Raw genomic sequence first — 27,083 nt, forward strand, 5'->3', positions numbered from 1 at the left:
CAACACAACATTGTCACAGCTAACTATGAATATACCATGGGGCGAGGCGGGGACCAGAAATCCCTACATTCCTAAATCCAAAAAGTAAAGGCACAAAGCCGAAGCTATACAATTGGAAAAGGTGTAAGAGCTAAAACCACAGAGTTTATAATGCACTACAGCTCCAGAATGAAGACATCATGATACCCAAGTGAAACTAAAACTCACTGATAAACTGTATTTCTGTATTATACATCTTATCTGTTCAACCTCAAACCTTTTATTAGAAGTTAGATTTCTTTTACTAGCATATTAGCAAATCACTTTCCAGGTATAAAGTATACATTTTCTATAAAGAAAAAGCCATCTAGTGTATTTGTATTTAATCAAATACCAACTGAGAAAAATTACCTGACCATTTTGCTTGGAGCTGGAAACTTCTACAATCAGCTGCCATTCAGAACCAGCAAGAAACTTTCAATTTGGTTCGTCTGAGATTAATTGAAGTGAATTATTCAATTATTTACTGAGTTTATTTTTAGAAGGAAAACAACTTCTACCATCTCCTCTAATGCACAGAGGAAGACACAGAGGCTTTAATGCTTGTTTATCATATTAGCTCAGTTCAGTATCAAGTTTCACATCCGCTGAAAAAACAGGCACATAACCATGGTACAAACCAGTTATTCAACTAAAAATAAAGCAATAAAAGAAACATCACAACTCCAGTGGAATAAAATATTACCAAGAAGGGAAAATTAACCTATACATGCAGAGTTTGTGTGTGCTGAAGTTAAAGAGCAAAAAGCTATTAAAAGGAGAAAGTACTACAAAATTATAAAAGGCTATTTATAGGCTTCCTGTCATGCTACTATTTAATCACACTGCTATTTATGCTTTCTCTCATGCATTTACCACCTCTAAGCAAGAATTAAACCTTGAATGTAGTTTAATCACCTGCATGTCACAGGGCTTTGAACTGTATTCACTTCTCTGCTGCTCCCAAGAACTTACTTTCATCTGGCCAAACTGATTCCCTGCTAGGACACAAGCACACACCTCCAGCCATAAACCAATGTGGGAAGGGCCCAATGGCACTGATGATTCCGTGACAGTAATCAGATTACCTCCTATTTTTCCTTGTAAAACAACCAGAGGTCTGGAAGGACCCTGTAAAAATATGTTTTCTGTCACTAAAACTGCAGTATGGTTCAAATCCTCACCTTGAGACATTTCACTGTGCTGCAGCTGAGAGCACATAGTTATGTCTCAGCCAAGAAGCTGGAGGCAAGTTCAGGTTTTGATTTTTTCCCCTAGCACAACTCTAAATGCCACTTTGACTGTAACCACAGCCCAATACAGAAGTCCATGCCACCACTTCGAATTTTCTCCAAATTGTAGTATGAAAGACTGGACCAATTTTTTTTTCTTATCAATAAAGCCTAATCCTAAGAAAACCATGCTGTCAGGGATGTTTGCATATATAGTCACTAAACTCTGAGTAAGTGTAAAACAAAAGAACTTTTATACTATATTGCCTATAACTGACATCTATTTCTTCATAGTAAAATAATCCAAGCACAACAGTTGCTCTCAGAAGAAGTCTTAATCCAGTGATTAATTTAGCTGTCTATGCCAGACAATCATAGTACTTGCACAGAAAATAACTGTTAAAAAATAAACTTTACTGTTCAACTGTATACAGAAGAGATTGCCATGTTCTAGTCTTCAACCATCTTTTCCCACTACAATAAAGCTAAGGACATAGCACTTTTTCTCTTTGAAATCACAGGACTAAAGCTGTAGACTTGATTTAGAAGCCTTGTATGCAAACTAATTCACCTTTCAGCACACAGCAGCTTTACAAAATGCTTAGCAAAAAATCCACTTGGATCGTCTCATCCACTATATTGCAGGTAAGAGAGATTATTGTAAGAGAACAGAAGCGGTTATAGCCCCCAGGCTGTTAGAAATCAGAAGTTTGCAGGGCTGCCCCGTTTTGCCAGCAGTGAGTTCTCTGCTGCCCCAGGCAAGTGCTCAACGCCCAGCCCCACTCCTGGCTGAGCCAGGGGCTATGCAAAGCAGCAGGTTGAATGACAGATTTTAACCAATTCCCTCAGTGCTCTCAGTTCTCCTTTCATTCTACTAAAAAAGTAGGTAATAATGCGTGATTGTGTTGGATGTCCCTCTATTTCAAATTTGTAACAAACACTGGAAGCATGTGGTAGCCTATGAAAACCTGACAGCAGAGACCCAAAGCAAGGCTTAGTGAGCTTGTCTGCAGCAAAGTGGGTACACTATAAATACTAGAAAGGAATTTCATAGTCAAAATAAAAAGGTAATGTAAATCTGCCAGAAAAAAAAAATCTCACAATTTCCAAAAGCACACAAGGAATACACACTTCAAGTAGCTGATCTACTGTTGGCAATGACAGCACAACAAAGTGTCACAGTGTAAAACTCACCCTGTATAACCCATATTTGTTATTTTTATACAAGGGGCAACATCCTGACTCCAAAGCTACTTGAGAAGCATCTCAGTTACACAATTCAATGTACTTTGATGATAGTAGACCTTCAACATTTGGTAATTCATACAACGTTTATATAGACATCCTGATCTTAAACCACTATGAAAGACAGCAGTAGCTCCTTGGTCAGAACTACACACAGAAACTGTGCTGCAGTCCTTAAATCTAGGACACAACTGCATTCTCAGGTGCAATTATGGCTCAAGCCAAATACAGTAGTGGACTTACATCAGCAGACAAGTGTCTGCCCAAGCATTTTAGTTCTCAAGGATCTCTATAACCCATACTTGCAGTGTGAACTCCTTTGTGGAAATACAAATCTCTGACAAATGAACTCTGAAATTCCTCCAAGCCTGTAGAGCCAAAAAAACTTCAAAACTATTCACAGAAATTATCATTGTAAGTGTCCCTACAGAGAAAAAGATTTACAGAATGCACCCAAGTTTCCCAGCTTCTTATAATTTTGGTAAAAGTGAGAATAAAGATTTTTAGCTGTTGTATATAAAAGTAGTGGAAGAGAAGCTGCCAGCAAGTACAATCACCATTTCCTTAAATACCTTTCCTTTAAATCCACCATTAAACACTTTTTTCTTTTCTGCTCAACTGCCAAGCAGTCAACATTCTGGGACAGATTCATTTCTCTTTTCTAAAAGGGAACAGAAGCTACTGTGGGAGAGAAAGGAAAAAAAGCCTCCACCTCTGAAAGTACAGAACACAAATGACCATGTGTCCAGTAGTGCCCTCTGAATAACGCCAGTGCAGAGGCTGTTGATGGTCAAAGGAAGGAACATCTTGAATTCAACCTGGGGTTAGCCTGGGCCAGCCCCAAATTACAAGCAATCCTTAGAAGAAATGTCATCTCTAGATCAGGTGTAAATATTCACTGCTAGTGCTACCTTGAAAAAATGAGAAATCTTACCTGCAAGAACAATTCAGTAAGCAAATCTCAAAAATAATGAATGAAGCAAGTTCTGACAAAAGTCTGGCTTAGTTTTACAAAAACTGTAAAAGAGCTTTCTCAAGACATTTATGTTTTATATAAAGGAAAGTGCAGTTCTAAAATTTCCCACTACAATTCTTGCTTACATTCAGAGTTCGATAAGTCACAATAAAAAGCTCAAAAGTATCAACACAGACTTGCAGAGAAATGAAAACAAATTACAGTAATGAATATTTGAGTTATTTTTATGAATACCATTAGGGTCAAAACCCAGCTCATTAAGTTGATAATATAAAAAGTACAATTTTTTCCAATATACTTTCTTGTTTTATAACAACACATGGTGTTCCTTGGGAGAATTATTCTTCCAGAAATATTTGACATAAAAAGCAAGATTTTTTTGTCTTAGCAAGTATGTTGTGATTCCTGACAGAAATAACATATAACAATGGACAGTGGAGATAACACAGTTAAGCCGAACATAAAATATAAACTGGTAAGTTTATATTTTTGTACATTTCAATGGGGTCCTCTTTTAAAAGTCATTAGGAATTATTAGGCACTTTAACTAATTTATTAGATAATCTTAAAATAGCCTGGCTCTTGCTCCTGTTGTTTTCCCTGGATAGGCAGGTACAAACGTGAGTCAGATTCACAGGTTGATGGTTACTGATTCACAGGTTGATGAGGTACCATGCTGAAACTACAGAGGTAACAATTTATTACTTAAACCATCAGTTCTCTACCATTCACTTCCTGCAAATACTCCAGATCTCTTCCATGTATATTCTTTATTTCTCAAGGCTCTTACAGTTCTTCTTCTAGATGTTCAGTTTCCTTCATCACTCAAATCCTTTCCTACATTTTGTCCATTTCTCTAACACATTTCAACTTTCCTCTGGCTTACTTGATGCCCTCCTCCTTTGAGGTGGGCACAAAAGATGGAACAGCAACAGAAATCAGAAAAAGAATGTCCCCAAAATGCACAGAGAATCTAACAGGTTCCACCTGAAATCAATGAGAAAAACTGTAGCCAAGAGACAAGAACCGTGCCCAAGTCTGCTCCCAAGGTTAATACAGACCTGCCAGGTACATCCACAGTCAGAGTAATGGGACACATGTGTGATGCATTTTCCTGAGATGCTTTCCATATGGTTATGAGTGGAAGGGAGGGATAGCAACCTAATCACGTATGCAGTATTACCAAAAATCATTAAAAGGCTTTTAAATTTCACACATTTTAACCATGTGGTACAGAAAGATTTCCAAGCCATTACAAAAATACATTAAGAACCTACAGAGTCAAGTTATTTCACCCTACCAGTCTCCTACATACATACATTTTGACTTAAATCTGTGTTTTATTTTTCTATCATTTTCACCAGCAAAATTAAGTCAAGCTTGTAATGCGTAGGGAAAACCTCCTTCAGAAAAAAAAAATAAATAAAAAAGACTTTCAGAACAGAAAACCCAGAAGGAAAACTGCTTAAGTACAAGTTTATTCTCAGCATGCACAAACATGTTGATAGTGACACGAGTAAGTCCAGTTAAGTTTTCTGATGCTTAAAAAGAGAAGAAAGCTTTTTATCTATCAAACTGTATTAGATATATAACTGTTGGACTTGACGGTCTTTAAGAGTCTTTCCAACCTAAAGAATTCTAAGATTCTAAGTGTGAAGGTACACTCAGATGATAAAAGACAACACTCGTCTTTTCTTTACAGTGAAAATATTGTACAAAGTTCACTGAGAAGGAACAGTCTACCAACATACAAATTAACATGGCATTAAAAGGCAACAAGCTGAGTCAGCACATCTGCACTGCTCCTCGGGCACTGTGTTTAAATACTCTGTCATTCATGTGCCTCTGCACTCAGGCCAAAATGGCTTTCTTACACCTGCTTCTTTAGGCACACTTTTGTAATTAAACTCGGCTTTCCCAAACTCTTTACATCTATAGCATCCCAGAATTATAAGGCTACAGAAGAGAGACATATGGCAGGATATGGAACATGCACATTAACAAAGAAAACCAAGCAACTGGTTTCTGCTATTTTCCAAGTCTATTCAGATGGACTTTTCCCTGCTGGCAGCTCTGCAGCGCAGCCCAGGTCCCCTAGAAGGAGCTGCAAGGAGCCACAGGTGGAAGCAGCAGGAATGTTGGTCTGCAGCAAAGGTCTCTCTGAACAGTGGCACTATGCTTATCTGAGGACACAAAGCTCTTCCCTGTGCTCCCAGAAATGCTCAGAAGAGGTTTTTTCTGAAAATGAAGACACTAGTATCACACAAGCAATAGCCACCATACTCACCAATGAGACACAGTCACTTTCTCTCTAAACAGCAATTCAGACTTATCAGAGTATGACAGATCAGACTCAGCTCTTTTGAGTCTTCCATTCGGGTCTTTCACTGCAATAAGTACTTTAAATTTGAACCTTAGGAAATTCAGTACTTTCAAAACTGCATTGGTATACTCCATTTGTAACACGCTTCCTCTTAGCAAAGATGTACAGGACAGCCCAGAATAACAAGGCTCACCAAGTGCAGAGCACCAAAACAAAACCACTGGCTTCTTAGTTCAGTTTTCCCAGTTATGTCTTCTCTGAAACAATCAGTGACAGAGATGAACAAGCTTGCCATATTATAAAAAAGCAAAAAAACTTCAACCCACAAAAAGGAAAGTATTTTTCTCTCATTGCAGGTTAAACCTAGGAACAGCCATAGAAACTACATTTTTTAACTGAATAAAAAATGAGATCTGAAGCCATCACATTTGCATTATGATTATGCAGAGCACTCTGTCTAACAAAGTCCAGAGTGAATTGATCCTTCTGAACTCCAGTTACCACACCAGCAGCATTAGCAATACTGACTTCAGAACAAGTACACTGGAGTAAGCGTGTGTTGCCATGGATAAACACATATGGAGTAGTCACCTAGGTACAACCATGCAGCTGTTGAAATGGTATAACAAGAGTTCAAGAGTCTCAGAACTGTCAGCACACTAACACCAATGATAATGTACCATGAAATTGTTAATACCTTCTGTGGAAAGATGTGACAACACACAATTGTTCCCTAGATCACAGGAAGCAGATCCTGCTGACCCATGACTGGAAATGTTTTGGTAGCTCCAGGAAGTGGCAAAGAGAGTAAAAAAACAGATCAATGAGCCCCTTTACCATCCACTAGAGGTTTGCCAAGTTTTGGTTTTGTCCACTGCTATAAGAGGTCTTCTCCCCAGAAGTCAGTCTTAGGAGGTCCAAGGCTGGAGCCTGTGAAACCAAGGAAAAAGTGATGCAGCACCAGATGGATCACACAATCACTGAACTGAGGCTGCCAGGAATATGCACTGCCCATGGAACAGTGGGTGGCCAGTGCCATGCACCATGACTCCTTCAGCATTAGCCGATGGCAGGGTGTCTCATGCTGAGGAGTATCTGAAGGGTTCTTCAGTTCTGACTATTCAGAGGAGAGAAATGTATCAAGGCTTGTCCTTTCCAGATGCAGAAACTGTTGTCAGGATGCTCTGGCAACTTCTTAAGAATGATGAGTATGATGATGAGTACATCACAAAGAGAGACAATGGTAAAGAGTTTAGTACCACCACATTATGAAAAGTAGTTCCCATTCTCCAAGAACCAGCACAGCATGCTTATTTACCAGGTCACCCAAAAATATCTGAGGAAGCTTCTCAGCAGCTAAGAGTATGAAGAATCTACAATGCCTATCTGAGAATTTTCTGTTCTCAAATTCTGAAAGCTAGAGCCCAGAGAGCAGAAATCCCTGTTATTTAACACAGAATCAGCAAGAAGCTTGTGTCTACTACTGACAGGCAGGCAGACTGCTATAAGCTATTCTGATTCCTCATGAAGGATGTAACATAAGCATTATTAAATAACAGACATGTCCATCTGTCCTCTGGAAGTATATAAAGAGAAACACAAATTAGAATTTCTTCACAGTCTTAGATCATCCGCCTTTCTGTAAGAAAATCTGCTGAAAAAAACAGAGAGAAATGAAAAGGTGCCAACTAGACTGAACAAGTGCTGACAGAGCTCATGAAAGTGCAGAAAAATCTCATCTAGCTCTCAAGAAATCCAAAATAAGTAGCTCAAGAACATCTACATCCAAACCTACAGCTTATGCATACTTTGTTGCAGGCTTTGTTTTTTAACAGATATAGAGGCTACACTAGCTGGACATCTGTCACATGGTGGTCACTATGGCAAAATAACTCAAAAAATCTACAACCAGCCACTAATATTTTTGCCACTATATATTCTATTAATTCGCTTTGTAAGATTATTGTAATACTCCTCTGAAACATGATATGGGAAGATGTTGGTAGCTGGAGTAGGAGCAGCCATGCCACCATTACATAGCAAGTTTTAATACCACTACAAATCTGGTTCTTACATCTCATCTTGCAGTTACATGGACTGATGAATTTTTAGTCTCAACCACAAGGGATGAGAAAAGTGTTAAAATTGTAGGTGTCTGAACATTTATCTAAAATTCACTGTTGTAGTTAGCTTGTTTTCCTGTTTTGTTGGCTTCACTAAGAAGTTTCTTTCCATTTTCTATTGAATATTATTGAAAGTTTAAGCAAATAAAAAATTGCTTTCCAGAGCAACTATATCCGAGTTTAAGATGATCAGAGAGCTATTACTTAAATCCCTGTTTTCAAAACATTTACAGACAAAAACACAACATCTATAGAAAGTATATGAAATCTAGGAATGCAACAGGAAACAAATAGCTGAACATTTGCCAGTAACGTTAAGGTAAAGAGAACACAACCATTGTCTCCACTTGCAGCAGATCCAGGAAAGTATTACCTGAGAAATCTGAGAGCAACTCCTGAATGAAGATCATGCCTTCCTTTCAGCTGGGAAAAAAGAACAGTGTTCAAGGGCTTATGGAGAAGAGTAGGCAGGAAGATCCATGTTATCAGCAGGTACCAGCGATACAGAACTGATACAGGCTAGAAAGACATTACACAACTACTGAGAATAGGAGGAAGGCGATGGAAAGAGCTCCCAGAGGAGTGCTGCCAGCCTCATGATATGGGCATCAGATCCCCAAGCATACACATAATAAGGCCACAGGATATTTTGGGAGAAGATCTAGAGAGGAACCCGCAAAATGTCATATTTATTTACACCTTATATGCCACAGACAGTTTGCTTTCTATTTCCAATTTGGGATTATACTTCAAGACATTGGAATTTGGTGGTTCACTTTCATCAGGGCAGGGCATCCATTCCTGGTATTAAACTTTGGAAAATGACCTATTTACTGAAAAAACCCAATACTGAATGGTCATGTGCAGCCTGAGTGAGCTCATGTCTGTTTCAGTGCATTTAACTCAGATTCTTGTTTTACTTCATAGCTCAATCTTTGAAAGAACCAAACATTGATTTGTTTGTATAGAAACAAAAGGAAATTTACAAAGTAAATAACTGGGATTATGATAGCCAGAAAGCAGGCATGGACAAGACAATGAACTATAGCTCATATGAGTGACCAGAGATTAACTAATATCACTCCTTTCTAAAAGGTTGTACACATAAAGCTGCAGAAATTGTCTCCATGGTGTTCATCACCCTGTTAAACAATGCCACTTTTTCTGTTATTTTTTTCTAAATAAGTACAGGAATAGAGGGAACATAATATACATGAATTTTTAAGAACAACAAAAACATACTTCCACATTAGCTGAGACATTTTGAGACTTCAACAAATGTAGACACACCATTGTGTGGTGTGGAACAAGTCTATTTACATGGCAGCATGCAGAAATGGATTTAGAGGAGAATACATATTTTTGTGCACTTTAACCTAAGTTCAGGAAAATTATTGCATTTGCAGGTAACTTAAATTCAGATGTACATTTTACCATTTCATTATCAGTTTAATATCTGTAGAGTAAAACTAACATCCCCCAAGAAACACAGAAATGAGAAAAAAACCAAACACTTTCATGCTGCTTGTTAATAACTTTGCAAAGTAATGAAGTGCATCTCTGCAGACTTAGGAAAAAAAAGGGATTATTTAGTGCATTTGTTTGCCTAGAGCATCTTGTGATTGATTTCAGGGATATGAAATACTTTGTTGTCAAGATATCCAGTCACTGCTGGAAAGACACTATGAAAGCATAGGTTAGGTTGCATTACATTTTTTTTATTTACCAATGATTCTACCAAAATGGTTAAAGTTTTTCAAATTTCACAATAATCAGGTACCATAATGTACTGATTTGGACAACTATTGGTTTAAATAATTTTTTTTAACTTATACATATCTAACCTAAACAGCTTATCAGTCTAAACATCATTGTAATTATTTTCTGGGTATGTACAAATGACAGTACAGGTTTAACTAATGATGTCCACACAAATTATTCAAATAGGAGGTTTTCAACCTATTGTGAGGGAAACAGGCTCCACCTCCTGTGCACACTGAGAAATGGAGGCTTTCTATTGATGCTGTTATGGATCACTTATTCTAAGAAAGAGATGAACAAGGAGCTTTGAAAAATATAAGGGGGAGAGGTAGAGAGGTTAAAGAAAAAAGTAGCAGAGATCAGGATTTCTAGAAGTAGGATGTGACAATATCGCAGACAACTAAACTTTACTCTGACAAACTATTTTGACATAACCTGGCAGTGTTAGCTAACACAGCATCCCTGACCCACTCCTGAGTCTGGCCTCTTCCTTCCAGCCTTGCATCATCCTCTCCCTACTGCTGACATAGCCATTTGTACAGCCATATGGTAAACCAGAGTGGGGAAATAAGAAGCAACACAATTTTGGCAAAATTATTCTTCAGTCAGACCAATTCCCCAATACGACTCACTGTGCAGCAGCAAAAGCACTACAGCAGCACAAGGAGGGCAGCAGGTGGCCATGAAGAGAGGAAGGCTTCCTTCGTGGTCAAAAAACAGGAAAGCAGTAAAGGTATTAGTATCCAGCCAAATAAATATCATTCACTCATCCATTTTGTTAAAAGAAAATGTTTAAAGAAAAGAACAAATGGGTGGAAAATGGTGAAAAGGTGAAGAAAATGTGAAGGTAAATTCAAAACTGAAGCTTTCAACTGTGTATTTCCTGAATCTGGGGCAGAACAGAACCAGATCAAACAGGATGATAACAAGAATCATCAATGGGATTTTTTTTTTAATTATGAAGCTAAAGCAAGAATTTTATGTGATGAAAAAATCTAAGAAAGTGAGCAAAGTAAAAAGGAATTAAAAATGGTGGCAAATGGAATGGAAGGAGATGAAAGTTCAAAAACAGAGGAGCAATCACAAAAAAGGCAACAGCACATTCTTCCTTGAAGCATTGAAGACCAGAAATTTCATGTATTCCCAACCATTTCCACAGCTACTTATGGACTATCATAATAAAAGTACAACTTTATTAAAAAAACAAAGCACACATCAAACCTGTTAATTTCCATACATCAGGCTGAAATAATGCCTTTCTTTTTATGTTTATCCAAATCATCTTAATATATATACACCTGAAATTATTGCATCATTTTCCTACTTACCTGCTACAGACCTCCCTTAAAATTTCCTGCATTATTTAGGTCCCTTTCACTGCCAAACACACAAGGACTTGCATACAATACAGCAAATAATGACAATGAAGAATCATTGGGAAGAAACAAGTGGCACATGATTTGTTTTGTGGTATCCAAATCATTAATTTGTATCTTGTTTCAGGAGGTGCCAGGGGAAAGATTAAGACTATAGTCTTAATGCAGGCAATTCTGAAAAGGTCAAATTTCCCAAAACATTATGAAATTTCAGTGATAAAATGCAGCCAAAGACATAACATGACAGAGGTGATGGAGATTGACAGTAAAATACTCTAAAGGGCTCCCTGTACTGTTTCATCTGAAGGTGGTGCAATGTCTGGCGTATCAAACGAAAAGGAATAGTAGTTACCAATGCAGATGACAGGGGAAGTTTTATCGAAGCTGTACTTAACTACAAAAAGAAACTGAACAGAATATGCCCTGAAGTGCTAAATCTGACCTAAACCCCTATTTTTGTTTGTGCATTAAAAGGTCTTCAAAAGTACAATGTGGCTTAATACAATCCATAATGAGCAGCAAGACTCACCCTACTATGTCTGTACTGGTAAAAGACTTGCATAGAACCTGGTATTCGCTGCACTTTCAATCTTCAAATTTATATACTCAGTAGGCGTTCAAAAGAAATATCTCCTTTTATCCAATGATCTCAAAGTTTTACTGGGAAACTATTTCTCTTTTATAAAGGAATAGAACAAGATGCAGAAAACCAAGTAATTTGCCTGTCATTACACAGTGAGTCAGTGGCAGCAGCCCACACTGGTCATACATCTCTTGCTGTTCTTATCAGGTAGTGGCATTAGAATAAGGTCTTTTATAATAGTTACATCCATATGTATCAACAACATGATCCTCACAATTTCAAATTTATGCTCATTCTTTCTTTTGCTCAGTAAATGAACACTAAGCTTATACAATGCACTCTATTTAAAATATAACACATTAGTGCCTTCTTTTCTCAGTCCAGTATTTCTTTGACTGAAAGATACCAGAAATGCTTTTGTGTTTGGGTTTACCATGAACATTTAAAAATAGTTAAATATTCTACAGAATAAATGTTATAGCTATGAGTAGCTACATGTTAAAACCCCACAAACCTAGGAATGGATTTATAATCAATTGTATGTGGCTACATCAAGGAAGGTTCTCTGTATACAGGACACGAGTCTGATAGTCTCCATGTTATTCATCACTGTCAGGACTACCGAGTTCCGGACCTTTTATCTGATCCAAGAGTGCACTCCCATTCTTATCTGCAGCACGTGCTGTGCCAGCCCTTTTGATGCAAAATTTTTCTCCCTGTGGTATGAAAAGTGACTAGTGCATGAGGGGTGGGGGGAATGATGATGACAGTACAAATGAACAAGAAACAGTAACACATAAACAAAAGATGAATTGTTAGAAAAAAGGTTAATTTATGCAACTCTAAGAAAAAAATCTCCTCTAGTTAACAAGCAATTCTTAAAACCCACAGAACTTGGCATCAATTCTATGATCCCTTTAGCATATCATCTTTGGCACACAACCACAGGAAAGGTTGGATTTTATCTTCACCAATGGTTTTGGCAGACCTTTCCAAAAAGAAAGACTGTTGTAATTGGTGCTAATATATTTTCCTACAACTAGTCTCTGCAGCAGAACTTTCACATAAGTTTCTTACTGCACACTCAGTTTCACCATTTGCCAGAATACTGATAGAGTCTAGACTTTTAATTCATGATTTCTCTTGTCCTGCACACATCCAAGTCAAAATAGATAAACTCATATTGGAAATAATGATTGCCACTTTTGCCAATGAAAAACAAATGCTATTCTAAAGTATGGAAATACAGGGGTTGTGCTATGAAGAGCTTCATGCCAGTGCATCCAACATAACTGGCTTGCAGCTTTCAGCTCAGGCAGCAGGGGGTGCGTAGGCAAGGCCAAGTTGATTATGTAGCTGCTTGATACATCTTCTCCCACCTGAAAATGCCATGCAACTGTACAGGGACAGACTCCAAACACCTGTTGTGGGTAAAGAAGAAAACCACCAGCAGCTGAAGGACGAAAGCAAGCAGGATCAGCTCCTTCCTTTCCAAATATCTGTCATTATTGTCTCTTTCAAACAGATATTTAAATGTAGCATCCTGGATCTTGAACCCTTGCGTGATTGTTTCTGCTGCACCATGCCAATCAAAAAGCTATCAATCCACACCAGGAATGAGCACACACCCCCATCACACTCTGGTGACAAAAGATCATGACATGTACTGAGATGGTGGCACTGGATTTCCAAAGGCAAAGGCAGCTGGATGAAACAATCTCCCTCCAGGAACGCTGCAGGCTCCCACAGGTGTGGGGAGCAGCCCCACCTGTACACATGCTCTTAAGTTTCTGATGTATGAATACAACTCTTTTAAGTTGCCTGTGAATGTATACATTCCACTGAAAAGCCAAAGCATGCAAAACATTTAGAAAAATTCTATTTTTAAATGCACTTTGGAATCTGCATGGCCATAGATAACCTTGTTTCACAGGATGTGCAGTGCTCAAGGGATAATACAATAATAGCAGGCAATATAGAAGTGAGAAGAGCCGAAGGGACATGGGCTTAACTATGCACGGCTAAGCTAACATCTTCTGGAAAGTGACTACCTGGCATCAGTGTAGGTCTTGGAACAGTAATTGCTACAGAAGAAAAATATTTATATACAGTAGCCAATGTTTAATTGGGCACAGGGAAAGGAGAAGGAATACCCCTATATATTTTTAGGTGTACTTGTCTATTAGACAACTTAGTTACCTATAGGTTACAAATTGAAAGAATTTTCAGAGAGCAATGTTTTCTTTCTAAAATGAAAACTGACACTGAAAAAATATTTTACTTTCCATAATGTAAGTTGTAAGTACTTAGGAGTCCAAGTCAAGGAGTATAAGTTTTTAACTATCACATTACATTAATTAATTTCTTACTTGTTCAAATATTATGTTCCATACCTATTGATATTTTCTGCTTCCCTCTATTTTTATACATGAGATGTTTAATACACATAAAAAGACTCCACAAAATCTTTCCTCAAGAAATAAAAAGGCCTCCTCCAAAAGATCAAGGCAAGTGGCTTCAGATGTTCAGCTTTCAATCCAGAATAATAGAAGAAAACTATTTTCTGAAAACATGAATTTCCCTCATAAGTTTGGACAATTTCTTTACTCCGTCAAGCAGGCACAATTCACTACAAAAATACCAAAATTGCATACAAGGTGGCTATATACCAATTCTGCTTAAAAAGATCTTAGAAGGTAAGTGGGAAGGAAAGAGAATATTTTTAGCTGGTCATAAGATACAAATATAAACCAACTATGTGATGCTGTTGTAGACAGGGAATTCCTCAGATGAGGATACGGAGTCAGGCGCACAGCCCACAGGACAGATGAAGGTCCTTTCTCATGACCCTCAGTATTGCAAAAATGGATTTTTGTTTTAAGCTTCCTAAACCAGATGCAGGTCAAGTAAGAACAGTCAAGAGACTGTTCCAATACCAAGCACTACCAAAATGAAACACCTGAAAAGGCACAAAAATAAACCAGAAAGAATTCAGGTTACTTCATACAATACTGCAGAAAATTGAATGCATTACAGCTTTCAAGCACTTTGAAACACAATTTTTATCCATATATCGCTGATAGAATGCTTACTAAGGCATTTAATGTTACATCAACTAGATATTAGATACAGTTCTTTTATTATGGCAAAGAGGAGTGCAACACACTCACAGACCTGCCCTGGCAGACGAAAGCATTTCTGGAAAAGAGATGACAAGTACAAAAAAAAAAAAAAATGTGGTCAGGGAAGAATTTAGTTCAAATTTAGGACCATATTTTTGCCCCTGAGGTGAATTTTTAAGTATCTATTCCACAAACAAGGTATATATCTGTATATGCTTTGAAACAACGTTCAATAAAAGGGATTACCTGACAGTGGGGAGCTATGAAACACACTATGCTTTATCAAATAATAACTTCTATTCTTGCTCCATACCAATACTATATTTTATTATATCCATGTTTCAGGTTTTCTGGCACCCACTGCATGAGCTGGATAGGTTGCTGCTTTCCAAGTCTTCCCCATCTCCCATCACTTCTGGTATTTTCTGTTTTTTCCACTTCTATTTCTTCTTCTTGCATTCAAAACAAATGACAAACATTTGATGCAAAATGTATCCAAATGTTTCTGATATATTTGAGATTGGCTGTCTAATAACAGCAGTGCCAAAGAAGATTGGTAATACCCACAAATATTTGACTCATGTCAAATAAAACATGAGATACTGGGTTTGTCTTGCTTACTGCCATGAACTGTTTTTCATAAAGAAGCAGAAGACAGATAAACCTAAAAACAGTGATGCTCACTTTTAGACAGATCTAGAATTATTTTTTGCCCTTTAGCAGAACCAAGTTTCCCTAACTAAACTATTCTTAGATGTCCATTATTATTTCTTCCAGCTTATAAATTTGTTACATTCAAAGCACCTACAAGAACAGAGGAAGGGCAAGAATTTGTTCTAGGAAAAAAGGAAAAGTCATGTTTAATAAACTTTAAACATTAGGCTTACAAATTGTGCCAGCAACGTTCCATTATCTTGTTTCGATAAACGCTGAACAGCCTGGGAAATTAAAAGAAGCTTCATGTTGCAGTGACAAAATTAAGATAGGTTTTGGTGTACCTATCAGTCAGTTGAAATGCAGACATTAACATACTAACTTTGTGGATCCTTGAATGACATAAGTGTCAAGATGAAAGCAGCTGACTCAAATGCAATCTGAATTAGAAGTGGAAAAAGAAATGGGGAAGAACTTTAAGGAACCAACCAAAAAATCTAATTTCACTTTATTTTTTTTTTTCAAGGTAACACCATGACAGGATTTAAATCCCAAATGCATATAATTCCAAATGACAACACTGAACAGCAATGGCTCTGCAGCTATGATATTGTCTGTGTTACCAATCTTGCTCCTCATCATACTTTATCTTGCCTCTCTTTCCCCTCATCACCAGCAAAACACTTCTCAGGGTGCAGTGTAAGTTTCCTCTGAGGAATCTTTCCACTCCAAGTGTTAGAACAGGAAGGACTAGAGAGAGTCCATGTTTCCCTACATCTCCACCAGGCTGAAATATTTCTCAAATGCCAAAACATGCACCTGCTCATGCAGCAAGGCAGGTGAGGAGGGGACTGTGGGTCTGCATCTCATGTGACTGGACTGGTGGCAGCAAGTCTCAGCATCAGTTGGTTCTCAAGAAGAAATTCCACAAAGAAGCTCTTAACACCTCCTTCTCACACAGAACCAGACTGTCTGGTGAGTAGGAATTAGGAGACTGGGAGGGTGGGGAAAGGCAACTGTCTCTAAAAGGTCCTGCTGATACCTTGGCTTGATTTTCTGAACTATCAGCAACAGTGAAAAGTAAAACGAGAACACAGAAAAATCCATTAATCTGAATACCCTGCTGACAACCAGAACAAAACTTCCTCAGGTGGTAACACTGTACCATTACCTGATGGGAACTGCATGAGCTGCCCAAAAGCAACATCACTCCAATGGCTCATTTACAATGCAGTAAAGCATTACTGAATAGAGTGCTGTACTTCACATCACATCATTTTTGGACTACCTCAAAAGAAAAACATCAATTTTCTAAAGCTTCTGGTGTGCTCAAACCATCTCCCTGAATATAATCTCACTTCGTAGAACCCACCTAAAAATGTCAGGATCAAAGGAACTGTTCCAGATGACATGGCCTGAGGTGCAATATGAACACTAAAGGCTGGAAGTAGTTCCAGCATAACCCTGCACGATCACAGGTTGGTCACTTCTGTGATTGTTTGCATCAGAAAATTGAGCGGTTTGGAGGAGAGGATATGCTTTACACTGCATGAGTTGAACAGATGAAAATTAACCAAACAACTCCATTCTTTGACAACTATTTTTACATTTTCATCACAATATAAGAACAGGAGATTATGCCTAACATTTGGTTGATGTCTGAGGAAAAATTCACCAGTGAGTATTTCACTAACAACCGTATCTCAGAGTGCAAGATGCAAAATAACATGACTAGAGCTTGAGAGAAAAGATAAAAATTACACTGTTTTGGAATGCCAAATGTAAATACATCATTTTCAAATGAAACTGTCAAACATCTTGTTGTGGTGGTAAAAACCAAATCACTATGCAAAATGATAATACAAGAAAAGTCAATTGTATGTTTCTAATAATAAATGCTCTTGTGGCTTTTGAAGTCACAAAAAAACTCTTGGCTGAATTGGAGCATTGATTTCTGTAGTTATTTATGTGCAGTTCCTATTAGAATTCTATTGAATTCCTTGAATGGTGAATGGAAGTGCTTTTGAAAACACACACAAAAAACTGTTAAACAAGGGACAGAATAAATGGAGAGTGTCACATTGCCAAAAAGTTTCAAAAAGTCAACAGAACATTTCAACATTTTTTGAAGTGCAAGCATGTATGACATGGTTTGACAGAAAATAAGTCTAATACAAAAACAATATTCAAAATACATTTCCCCATCACTCCTGAAGAGGAAGCATAAACACTGGTATTTGCTTCTCAAATATTATTTCTAAATAACTTGCAATAATCTTGAAATTTAATATATAGTAAAACATAATTTTATTTTACAGAATTTTAAAATGCTATCACTCCATCTTTTTGTCCACTATACACCCAATATGATGACCTTTTACTTATTATGCATACAGATATACCCAAAGTGTATATTATGTTAATTTTGCTAAGAAAATATGGGTATTCCTACACTGCCAAAAGAAAATGTTTCACTGTGAGTTTTTCTGAGTACTAACAATAGACATTTAAGTCTGGAAAGCAAATTTTTAGAATGTAGCTTTCCGCTTACAGTAGAAAAATAATAATATTAATAAGTTTATCTTCAGAACTTCTGTATCAGCCTATTTTTATTTTAATAGAAACCACATTTGTTTTCTCTTTGAAAGTAATGAGTACTTCTAAATTAATCTTACCACAGAGTGCTCTTCAACAATTTTAGTAGTATCTTATTTTGCAGCAATTTAAAATTATTATTATTACAGCATTACTCAATACATATATTAATTTTTTTTCCTATTTTTTCCTAATTACTCATGGTACACTCATTCTGCTGAACTATGGCAACTTTGACTCTGCAGTTACACATCTTTGTCCCTAACACAATGACATAATTTGCTATCATGCAACACTATCCAATGAGGGCTGGATCTCTGGTCATATAACACATCCCAGCTTCTTGTACACAACTGCCGGGGCACACACAGTTATCATGGCACTCCACAACACAAAATATATTCAAATGAATATGAAAGACTCCAGTGAAAAAAGGCTTTTGCAGATACCAGAGCAGCTACAATCATTTCCCACAACAATCAGAATGAATCTGTTTGTCTGGCAAACAAAGGAAAAAAAGTACTGTAAAGAGGTGGATTGGAAAATGCTTACATCAATGTAACTTAGAAATAGAAAACAGAGATTTGACAAAGTAGCTTTACTGGCAACATAAGTTCTATTCAAAGGTGGCTGAACATGAGCTGAAGTTTCAGATGTTAATCAGGTTTCTCTTTCAAGCTACTCTCTCACATACATTTCATTAGTATAATTTCTACAAAGCACTTTTATTTCTGTTTTCTCAGGACTGTGTATGCGCTTCCAATGCCAAAGAAGTTATTATCTACATCACCCTTATTCAGAGAAGGATGCTTTTTATGAAAATCCTGCAGAAAGCATCCAGCATTAATGAGCTCCCATATAGCTTTCCTGTAAAAGGAGGGAGAACATATGTAACTGGGGAGGGGACAGCACCACGATCATTAAAAGGAGGCAATGCTTCTGCTACTAACTACAACTGAGTCTTTTAATTGCTCACTTCAGTTTTATTAAATAGCTTACGGCTATCTAGAGAATTTCTAATCTTGCATTTAATTAATCTCAAGAATGAAGTTCTCCTACAGGAATTTCCTCTTGGAGGACTTTCTGTCAGATGTTCATTTTCAATCTATTTTCTAGTCCTCTACTGAGGAATTCTGTTCTAAGTGTAACTGTATGTATACATCCTTAGTGGTTACTCACACCTCATTTTCTTACTGTATGAGTCTCAATCTTTCAAGTGGCATGCTTTTGAAAGCAGCAATATTTTAATTAATACCTTTATGATGTCTGTTATTCAATTCTATACAATTTACTTAACTATTGCAAAGCTTGAACATAATCCAAAGTTTCAGCAAGCATGGGGATTGTGGAAAGTCAAATACAGCTTTACCAAAGAGAACCAGGGAAGATCCACCACACTGCATCCCTCCCCAGGCACACACTCACATGGTCACTTCCCCAAACAGATCCAGGAACTGCAGAACAAAATACTCAAATCTATACCACAAGAAAAGGGAAGAGACAGTATCACCAATACTGTAAGTCTCTTAAGTAATAGCAAACCTATTAGATGAAGGTGCCAAAAAATTTTAACCACATTACACCACCCAGGAAAGCAAAGGAAAAATAATGTCTTTCCGACAACGAACTCCAAAATTATTTCCTTAGTCCAAATTTGAGTATCTAAGGCCACTTCCAGTCTGAGTAGTTTAAAAATCTGACTTACATGTTATATTTTAATATATCATACAATGAAAGGAGAAGCAAAATATTAATTAGGGAAGGGTTAAGAAAGGTAAGAAACTTTTGCCACCATTAATGTTCTGTTCCTCCTCACCTAGCTGCATGTATAGCAAACTTGAGAAGAGGTGACAGAACCACAACTAACAGCAACTGCACCAGCCCTTAGTACTGAAGAATCTAAATCAGTATTCTCACTTAAGCCCACAGGAAACAAGCCAAAAAAAACAATTAAAATCATTTGGAGGTAAGACCCCATAATATAACTGGTGTGTTTGTTCCATTGTAACACAACTTCTGCATTTCAGTTTCTCCCTCCTGTGGTGGTGTGTGATAGTTATTTCAGTACAAACTTCACAACAGGTCATGAGGTTTGTGGACAATTTAAAAAAAGGATTTACCTCTGCTTTTTTATTATGTTTACCAAACCCCTACACACTTTAACATTATTGCAGGGCAGCTGGCCTCTTTCCCCTCTTTTCTATCCCAACTTAGACAAAGATGGCACATCCCTTCAGTTTTAGAGGCATTCACATTTCAGTCTTTCAAAACCTTCTTTTCATAAATATGACATCCTTCCAAATATTAGAGAGATCTGCTCCATGGAAAGCAGGTGCACTTGGATGAGCTAACAGGATGCACTGTCTCCTTATAGAATCAACACACAAGCCTAAAACATAGTAAGTGGGGAATTACTTGTAGATTAGGATTCCCATTCATTGCCTCATTTGCACTCAAGTACTAAAAACACACTGTGGCATCAATCCTAACTGCAGCCTGTCTCCCAAAAGAAAAGGCAAGAGCCTCTTCCAAGGGAAGTCTTAATAGCAGCTCACCGTTTGGAGGTTACAGGCCACAGATTTAAAACTCAAACGCCATGTTCCATAAAATTTTATTTTTAAGTCAAACAAATTGCTACACATCTCTTTTCCAAAAGCAAAGCTTTTCTAAATAGAAGGACTCTATAAACTCAGAAAAAAATTTAAGAGCAGTACTGAGGCTCTATGCAGTTTAGAGACAATGCAAAACTGGTATATGCAGCGCACACACACAGTTTGTATGGGAAAAATCAACTTACAATGCAACACATCACTGGACAACAGAGTTGGTCATCTTTAACCCTATTTACACATCAAAAGACAAAAATATGTCTCATTTTTCAGATGACATTAAAGTTTGTTGCACATACCAAGACAGACAAGTGCAAAGTGACGTATGTTAATTTTAACTCTCTTCAAAGCCAGTTTTTTCATGGGAAGGCTGCAGGTTTTTTTCCCCAAAAACATCACTGAATTCACTGACAAGTCTAATAGAAACGAAACAAACCCAGTTTTATTATGTGATCTTCCTCCTAAATTGTCATTTTTTAAAAGCAAAAGCATTGAACCATAGTTGTAAAATCTGAGAAGCATTTTTTTTTTTTTTTGGTACCAAGAGAAACATATTACGTTTTAGATTATTTTTTGTTCAAATCAGTTATAAGAGCTTTCATTACAGTTAACATGTTTTGCAACTTCATGGCTTAGGAAAATATAAAGGAAAGCACCATTAAGAAATTATCTCTTGGTCCAGATAAAAAACTGGTCTAAGTTGGAATTTCAGAGAGCATTAACAGTTCTTCCACTGACTGATGTATTTTCCAGGTGTTCTCACTGACCATGTGATAACTTCTCTACCTGAAGGACAGGAATTAACATTTCCAGTTTATTCAAGCCTGAAGTTACTTCAGCACTGAATCTCTGTTGGCACATACTAGAGAGCACAAGTTCTGGTGTGTCACACTTGAATTTCTCCTTTGAAAAAAACAACTTTGCAGTGTTACCAAATCCATTTGCTGGACTCTTGCAAATACCACCTTCCACCGTGACCAGAAAATACAGAAATCTCGCTTGTTAACCTCCTCCAAGACAAAGTACGCCAGCACATCTCTGAGACAAAGGAGCCACAGCAGGCTCTTTTACCAGCTGCTGCAGGGACAGCGATCTGCTGCAGATACAGTTTCAATTTCTTGTTTTAAACCTGATATAAAAAAGCAAACGACTTCACTAAGTATCATTTTCGCATCTAAGAAAACACCACTTATGTAACTTTCATTGCACTCAATAAATGACACAGGTTTCAGAGCGCTACTGATATAATTTGTTTCTCATTTCTGTCTTTTGCAGCACACACAAAACATTCTTTGGAGGTTTGGTTGGTTGGGTGGGCTTTTCGGAGGGTGTGTGATTTTTAGGCCAGAGAGATGTTGGTACACTAATGCAAAAAACTAGCCAAAGGACTCAGGAAAAGCTAAAATACACTCAACTGTCTTAAAAATTAGTATCTTTTTGGAGAAAAAATGAGGATCATTTGCTTAATCCAAGCACAATTAACACCACAAAATCAAATTAATTTAAATTTTTACTCCTAGCAAACACCAGAAAAGAGATTACATTTTTTTAATTATCTTATTAACACTATCAAACAAAATAGCAAAATCACATAGAACTCAAACCTTCAGACTTAAACTGATGTTTCCTAAGAAAAGGTTTTGACTAGCAGATATTTAGCAATTTTTAATTTAAAATCCAAAATCCAGGCTAATAAGAGAACTGAATGTATCCTCCTTAAATCTAATCTACACAATTCTAATTTTACAAACATTAAAATTCCAAGTATGAAAATGTTAATCTCTAGCAGCACTACATTTGATTGTAATTTGAAGATCTGGGCTTTTGGTCCTGCAGAGTAATTCAGTTATTACTTTATAATCTAGTGAAAAAGATAAGAAATACCCAGAAAGGCAATGTAAGAATGCACATGCCATAAGAAGTGGATTGCCTATTTCTTCCTCATCGATCTTGGGGTCAGACTGAAAACTGTGAAGTGGCAATGAAGAGCTCACTTCACACTCCAATCAGTGAAAATATTTCCCAGAGCATTCTTCATTGCAGATCATAAATACTCATAACCAAAAGACTGTTTATTTTTAATTGGATATTAGCCATTTCCCCCTTCCTCATGTAACTGTAGAGATAGCAGTGTCTCATAAACCACACAAATGGAATTGCATTTATCATCCAATAGTCACAGTAAACTTGGCCAAGAGTAATTGCAGTGTGAGACAAAGTAGGGTGCCAAGAGAGGCCTAATTGCATCACCCTACCAAGTCTTTGTTTGAAGGTGCATAAGCTGAGAAAGGAGAAACTGGTTCAATTCTCACATTTCAAAGAGAAATTCATCAAGTTATGTTCGTCTGATCTACTGAGAATCTCTGTGACCAGCAGCTGTAACATTCTATGGCACGAACTGGGACACTGCATACAACCAGCACAGACTTTAGTGTGCTGTTAGCCAGATTCTTTTAACCTACACATCTGGACACTGAATTCTGGCATGTCAGCACATCAATAAAACTTCTGTGAACACTTTAACTGCTACAAACTTGAAGTAATTTATTTTGTATTGTAAGTAGCAAACTGCAATAGTTTTCTAATTCTGAAATTCTTCAAAATAAAGATAGAAATTTTGAATATGTACCTGCATATATAATACTATAATAATTATAGATGTGTGCACATATATATACAGACTTAAAAGGAACTCCAAAATTTTACAAATTAAAGGTTTTCAAAAGCCTAGAGAAAACTGGTTTTGTGCTACTTCAGTGGATTACAAGTCCTGAAGGAAAAACAGCCTCTGTTCCCAAACAAGCATATATGAACAGCTGGTGCAGAGAGCAAAGACCTGCTGTTGTCACCAGCCCACTGCTGAGCTCCTTGGGTTTTGTCTCCTGCTCAGGCCATTCTCTCCTCCCTTTGCTCTTCCACCTTCACATTTCCTTCTTTCCCCCATGAGCAATTCCATATTATATACATACATGAACCATTTTTACAGTTATTTAGGTTGGAGGACATTAATACCCATGAGAATTTTGTCTGGCCATTTAATGAAAAGTGACAGCACCAGAGTGAAAGTGTTGTATTAAAAAAAAAAAAAAAAAAAAAGCACAGTCAACCATCTGCTGAAAGATTCTCTTGTTTGACCAATTTTTAATTGGTGAGAATGGAAGTGAGGTGACATAGAAACAGGATGTGAAGGCATGGGATTCATATGATCTTGCAAAAAAATTTACACCAAACTGGGGGAGGGGAAGAGCTAAGCACAATCATGATGAATCAGAGGATCAAACTATTGGTAGTAAGAAGACCCAAGAAGACAAACCATAGAACTGTACCATTTATCAGTTTAAGGAAAATAGTCTAAGATTGATTCCAACACAAAAAAAAAAAGCCATGTACATGTCTACTGCTTGTTTCAATTAAAGTTTTGACCAGTTGAAAAGTTAGAATAGAATATTCAAACCACTGTAATTTTAAGAAGACATTTACCCAGCCCTGAGCAAGCTGTTCTTTTCCCCACATACAGATGAGCTGAGGGCTGACCCATCCTGGCTACCTTTCCCTCAGTTCTCAGTGTGCATCCCACTTTCTATATGTGCACACAAACCAATGCCCAAAACTCCCATGTACATTCAATAAAATCCTTATAAAGTAACAGCCATAAGTAATGGCCCGGTGAAATGGAGCCCCAGATACTGCTCAGGACCTTTCAGCAGTGCTGTTACAATATGAAAGCAACCTTTTAGAAGTCCCTTTATCCCCAGTAATCATGTCACACACCACTGGTATGAGGCTGCCAGCCCTGGAGCTCTGCATGCCCAGAAGCCCCTGTGACAATGACACAAACACAACCAAACATTCACACACAGCAAATGTCCATGAGAAACACAGGCCTGATGTCTCCTGAACCAATGCTGGAGCTCAAGTTCCTGCAGCAACTTCTCTGTAGGTGGATCAATCTGCCCAAAGAGGGGCCACTGCAGGATCTGAGCCAAAATTATGTACCCTGAGTATTAATTTACCATATATTTCAAATATGCTAATGGCAGTGACATGTAAATATACTACATGAACCCTGCTCATTAACAGAGAGCTCATCCACTCCACAGAGCCATTAGCATTACTTCTAAGATTACAGGATTTTAGTTTTTATTCATGCCTTAAAAATATAGCAGCTAATAATTAATTAATTCTAGTCACAGAAAAACAGTATGGGCTGGAACGCTCCTGCTACTATGGTATAAGTGTAACCAACCCTGAAAGTATTTTTAGCAAGGGTGTTCATCAATACTATTATGTACAACCTAAATTAAACATTAACAGGACATGAGAATTGTAAAGCATGGCAACAAACAATACATTCCACAGACAATTTTGCTGAACAAGAAGTAACAATTGAAGTAAACTCTAAACAGGTAAATCTGATTCCAAACAAATTTAACTGCAAACAAAAGGAAAATATACTGAAAGGTAAATTTAAGACATTTCTGCTTGTGAGGAATATGCATTTGTATTTCAATCTGACTTTGGAAAACTAAAATAAAAAACACACACACATCATCTAAAAATACAAAGAAACTGTAATGACAACAAAATTATAGCAAAAAAAATTGGACCAACAGTACACTTCTGAGTTTATAAACTTCTGAGTTTCCCTTGCCTGGGAAACATACTGACACATGTGTACATATCTGTAAGCTTATCACCCAGAATCATCTTTTATCAACATGGTGCAAGCCAGAGTCATGCCAATATGTAAAAACAACTTTTTAGGTCAGTGAAGCAAGAAATCCATTGTCAAGAAAATGGCATCCATAAGATTACAATACTGAATATATTATGTTCAAGCAATGAACCAGAAAACTTTCCTACAATATACATATCTAATAAAAAATGGGCTTACCAATTCTAATGAAACTCACTCCTGTATTCCTGCAATGCACATTTACAATGTGATAAGCACACAATGTCTGCATGCGTGTGAACACGTCGGTGGCTCCCAACATTACAGAGCACTTATTTGCCAAAACAAGCAGGCAAACGTGTACTCACAAAACCCCCTTACCACTGAACTCTGAGTTTGGCTCAGGGCAAGACAAATGCCCCGTGGGTGAGAAAATATATGTGCACACTGCAGTCTAACAATTATTCTTCAGCAGAGATCCATTAGCACTTCTGTAATACACAAGTCACACAAATATTTTCCATCTCACAGTTCAAAAAATTGTAACAGCTTGGCCACACTGAAGTCCTGGATGGGTGTAAATAACAGCATAAAGTTCATTAACGTGTATTTTAAATCTGAACGATGTATATATCCTCCGAACAGACCAGAGGTGGGAACATCTCACGTACACTGGCAGCTATCTAGTTTTAGCTACTAGCCCTTGGAGATTTTTGAAAGGAAAAAGACGTTATGCCTCTTCCAGCCGGTGCTGCAACAGCATGCACGAATTAACCCATCACCAGGTACACGAAAAGCCTCTGTCGCATATAGACACAGCGATTATACAAGCCTTCTGCTCGAGGGAGACACTAAAAATGTACCAGAGGAATGCAACGACAGCACTCAAACCTATTTTCCCTGCCCATAACCAGGGCAACGCGCACATGTGCCTAGAAAGCACAGGATCGCAAAGTTTTTTATTAAACACGCTAAAATAAAAACCCGTTTCAGGCGTTCGGCGGAGTTCACTGCATTTTAGAGACCCCGACCTGCCCCCGCAGCTCGTTCCCCTCGAGGCTATTTACGACTCCCCCCCCCCCAGCCCCTTCGCCAGAGGGGAGCCGCTCTCCCGTTTTTTCGGAGGGGGAAACCGGAGGGAGAGCACGCACACAGGGCCCCCACCACCACCCAAAAGGGCTCAGGGCAGAGCCGCTCTCCGCCCGCGGCGACCTGAGCGCGAACTTGCGGGAGGGGGAGCGGGTGGGGGTTAGAGCACAGAGACGCGGCTCGCAGCACCCCTCGTCCCCGCAGCCCGGAGCCCCGAGCGCGCCGGCGGCCGCCTTTACCTTCATGTAACATCCGCGTCCTGGTCCCAGCCGGAGCGCGGAGCGGAGAGGCGCGGGGGCTGCGCGCTCGCGCCGCTGCCGCCCCGCGCGACCCCCGACCCGCCTCCGCGGGCGCGCGCGCACGGGCACGCGCGCCGCAGACGCTCGGGCACGCGCAGCGCCCGCACCTCCTCCCCCCGCCCCTCGCGGGATCGGGATCGAGAACCGGGAGCGGAGGCGCCGCTCGCCGCCCCCCGCCCTCAGTTTTCCCGCAGCGCCCGCCGCAGCCGCAGCCCCGGGAGCAGCGACGGCAGCCGCCCCGCGCCCCGCCGCAGCGGCGAGCGCCGCATCGTACTGCAGCGACCGGGCCGAGGGAGCGGGGGGAGGAGAGGGAAAAGAGTCGGGGGAGAAGAGGACGGAGGAGCCCCGGGGGGAAGGCGGAGGACGCCCCCACCCTCCGGCCTCTCCTTCCCCCCCTCTCCTC

The 27,083-nt window shown here is 38.5% G+C and overlaps 1 protein-coding gene and 1 long non-coding RNA gene across 4 annotated transcripts in view; both read right to left on the bottom strand.

Annotated features, from left to right (window-relative positions):
* Positions 1–26,738, bottom strand: part of PTPN4 (protein tyrosine phosphatase non-receptor type 4) — a 108,889-nt gene extending 82,151 nt beyond the window's left edge. For 2 of the 3 annotated variants that reach the window (XR_013340360.1, XM_021526145.3), the window contains exon 1: positions 26,621–26,738. Coding sequence is in view for 1 of the 3 variants with exons in the window: in XM_021526145.3 (XP_021381820.2) it covers positions 26,621–26,633 (13 nt within the window). In the remaining 2 variants the exon portion in view is untranslated. The remainder of the gene's footprint in view (positions 1–26,620) is intronic. The other variant, XM_021526146.3, reaches the window with a different exon arrangement.
* LOC110468316 (uncharacterized) lies at positions 4,934–14,863 on the bottom strand. Its single transcript, XR_002465064.3, has 2 exons — positions 8,291–14,863; positions 4,934–7,445 (listed from the first exon to the last, which is right to left on the bottom strand). It is a non-coding gene; the product is annotated as an uncharacterized LOC110468316 (long non-coding RNA).
* Positions 26,739–27,083: the final 345 nt, after the last annotated feature.

Source organism: Lonchura striata, chromosome 8 (assembly GCF_046129695.1).
Source record: "Lonchura striata isolate bLonStr1 chromosome 8, bLonStr1.mat, whole genome shotgun sequence".
In the NCBI taxonomy this organism is placed as follows: Eukaryota; Metazoa; Chordata; class Aves; order Passeriformes; family Estrildidae; genus Lonchura; species Lonchura striata.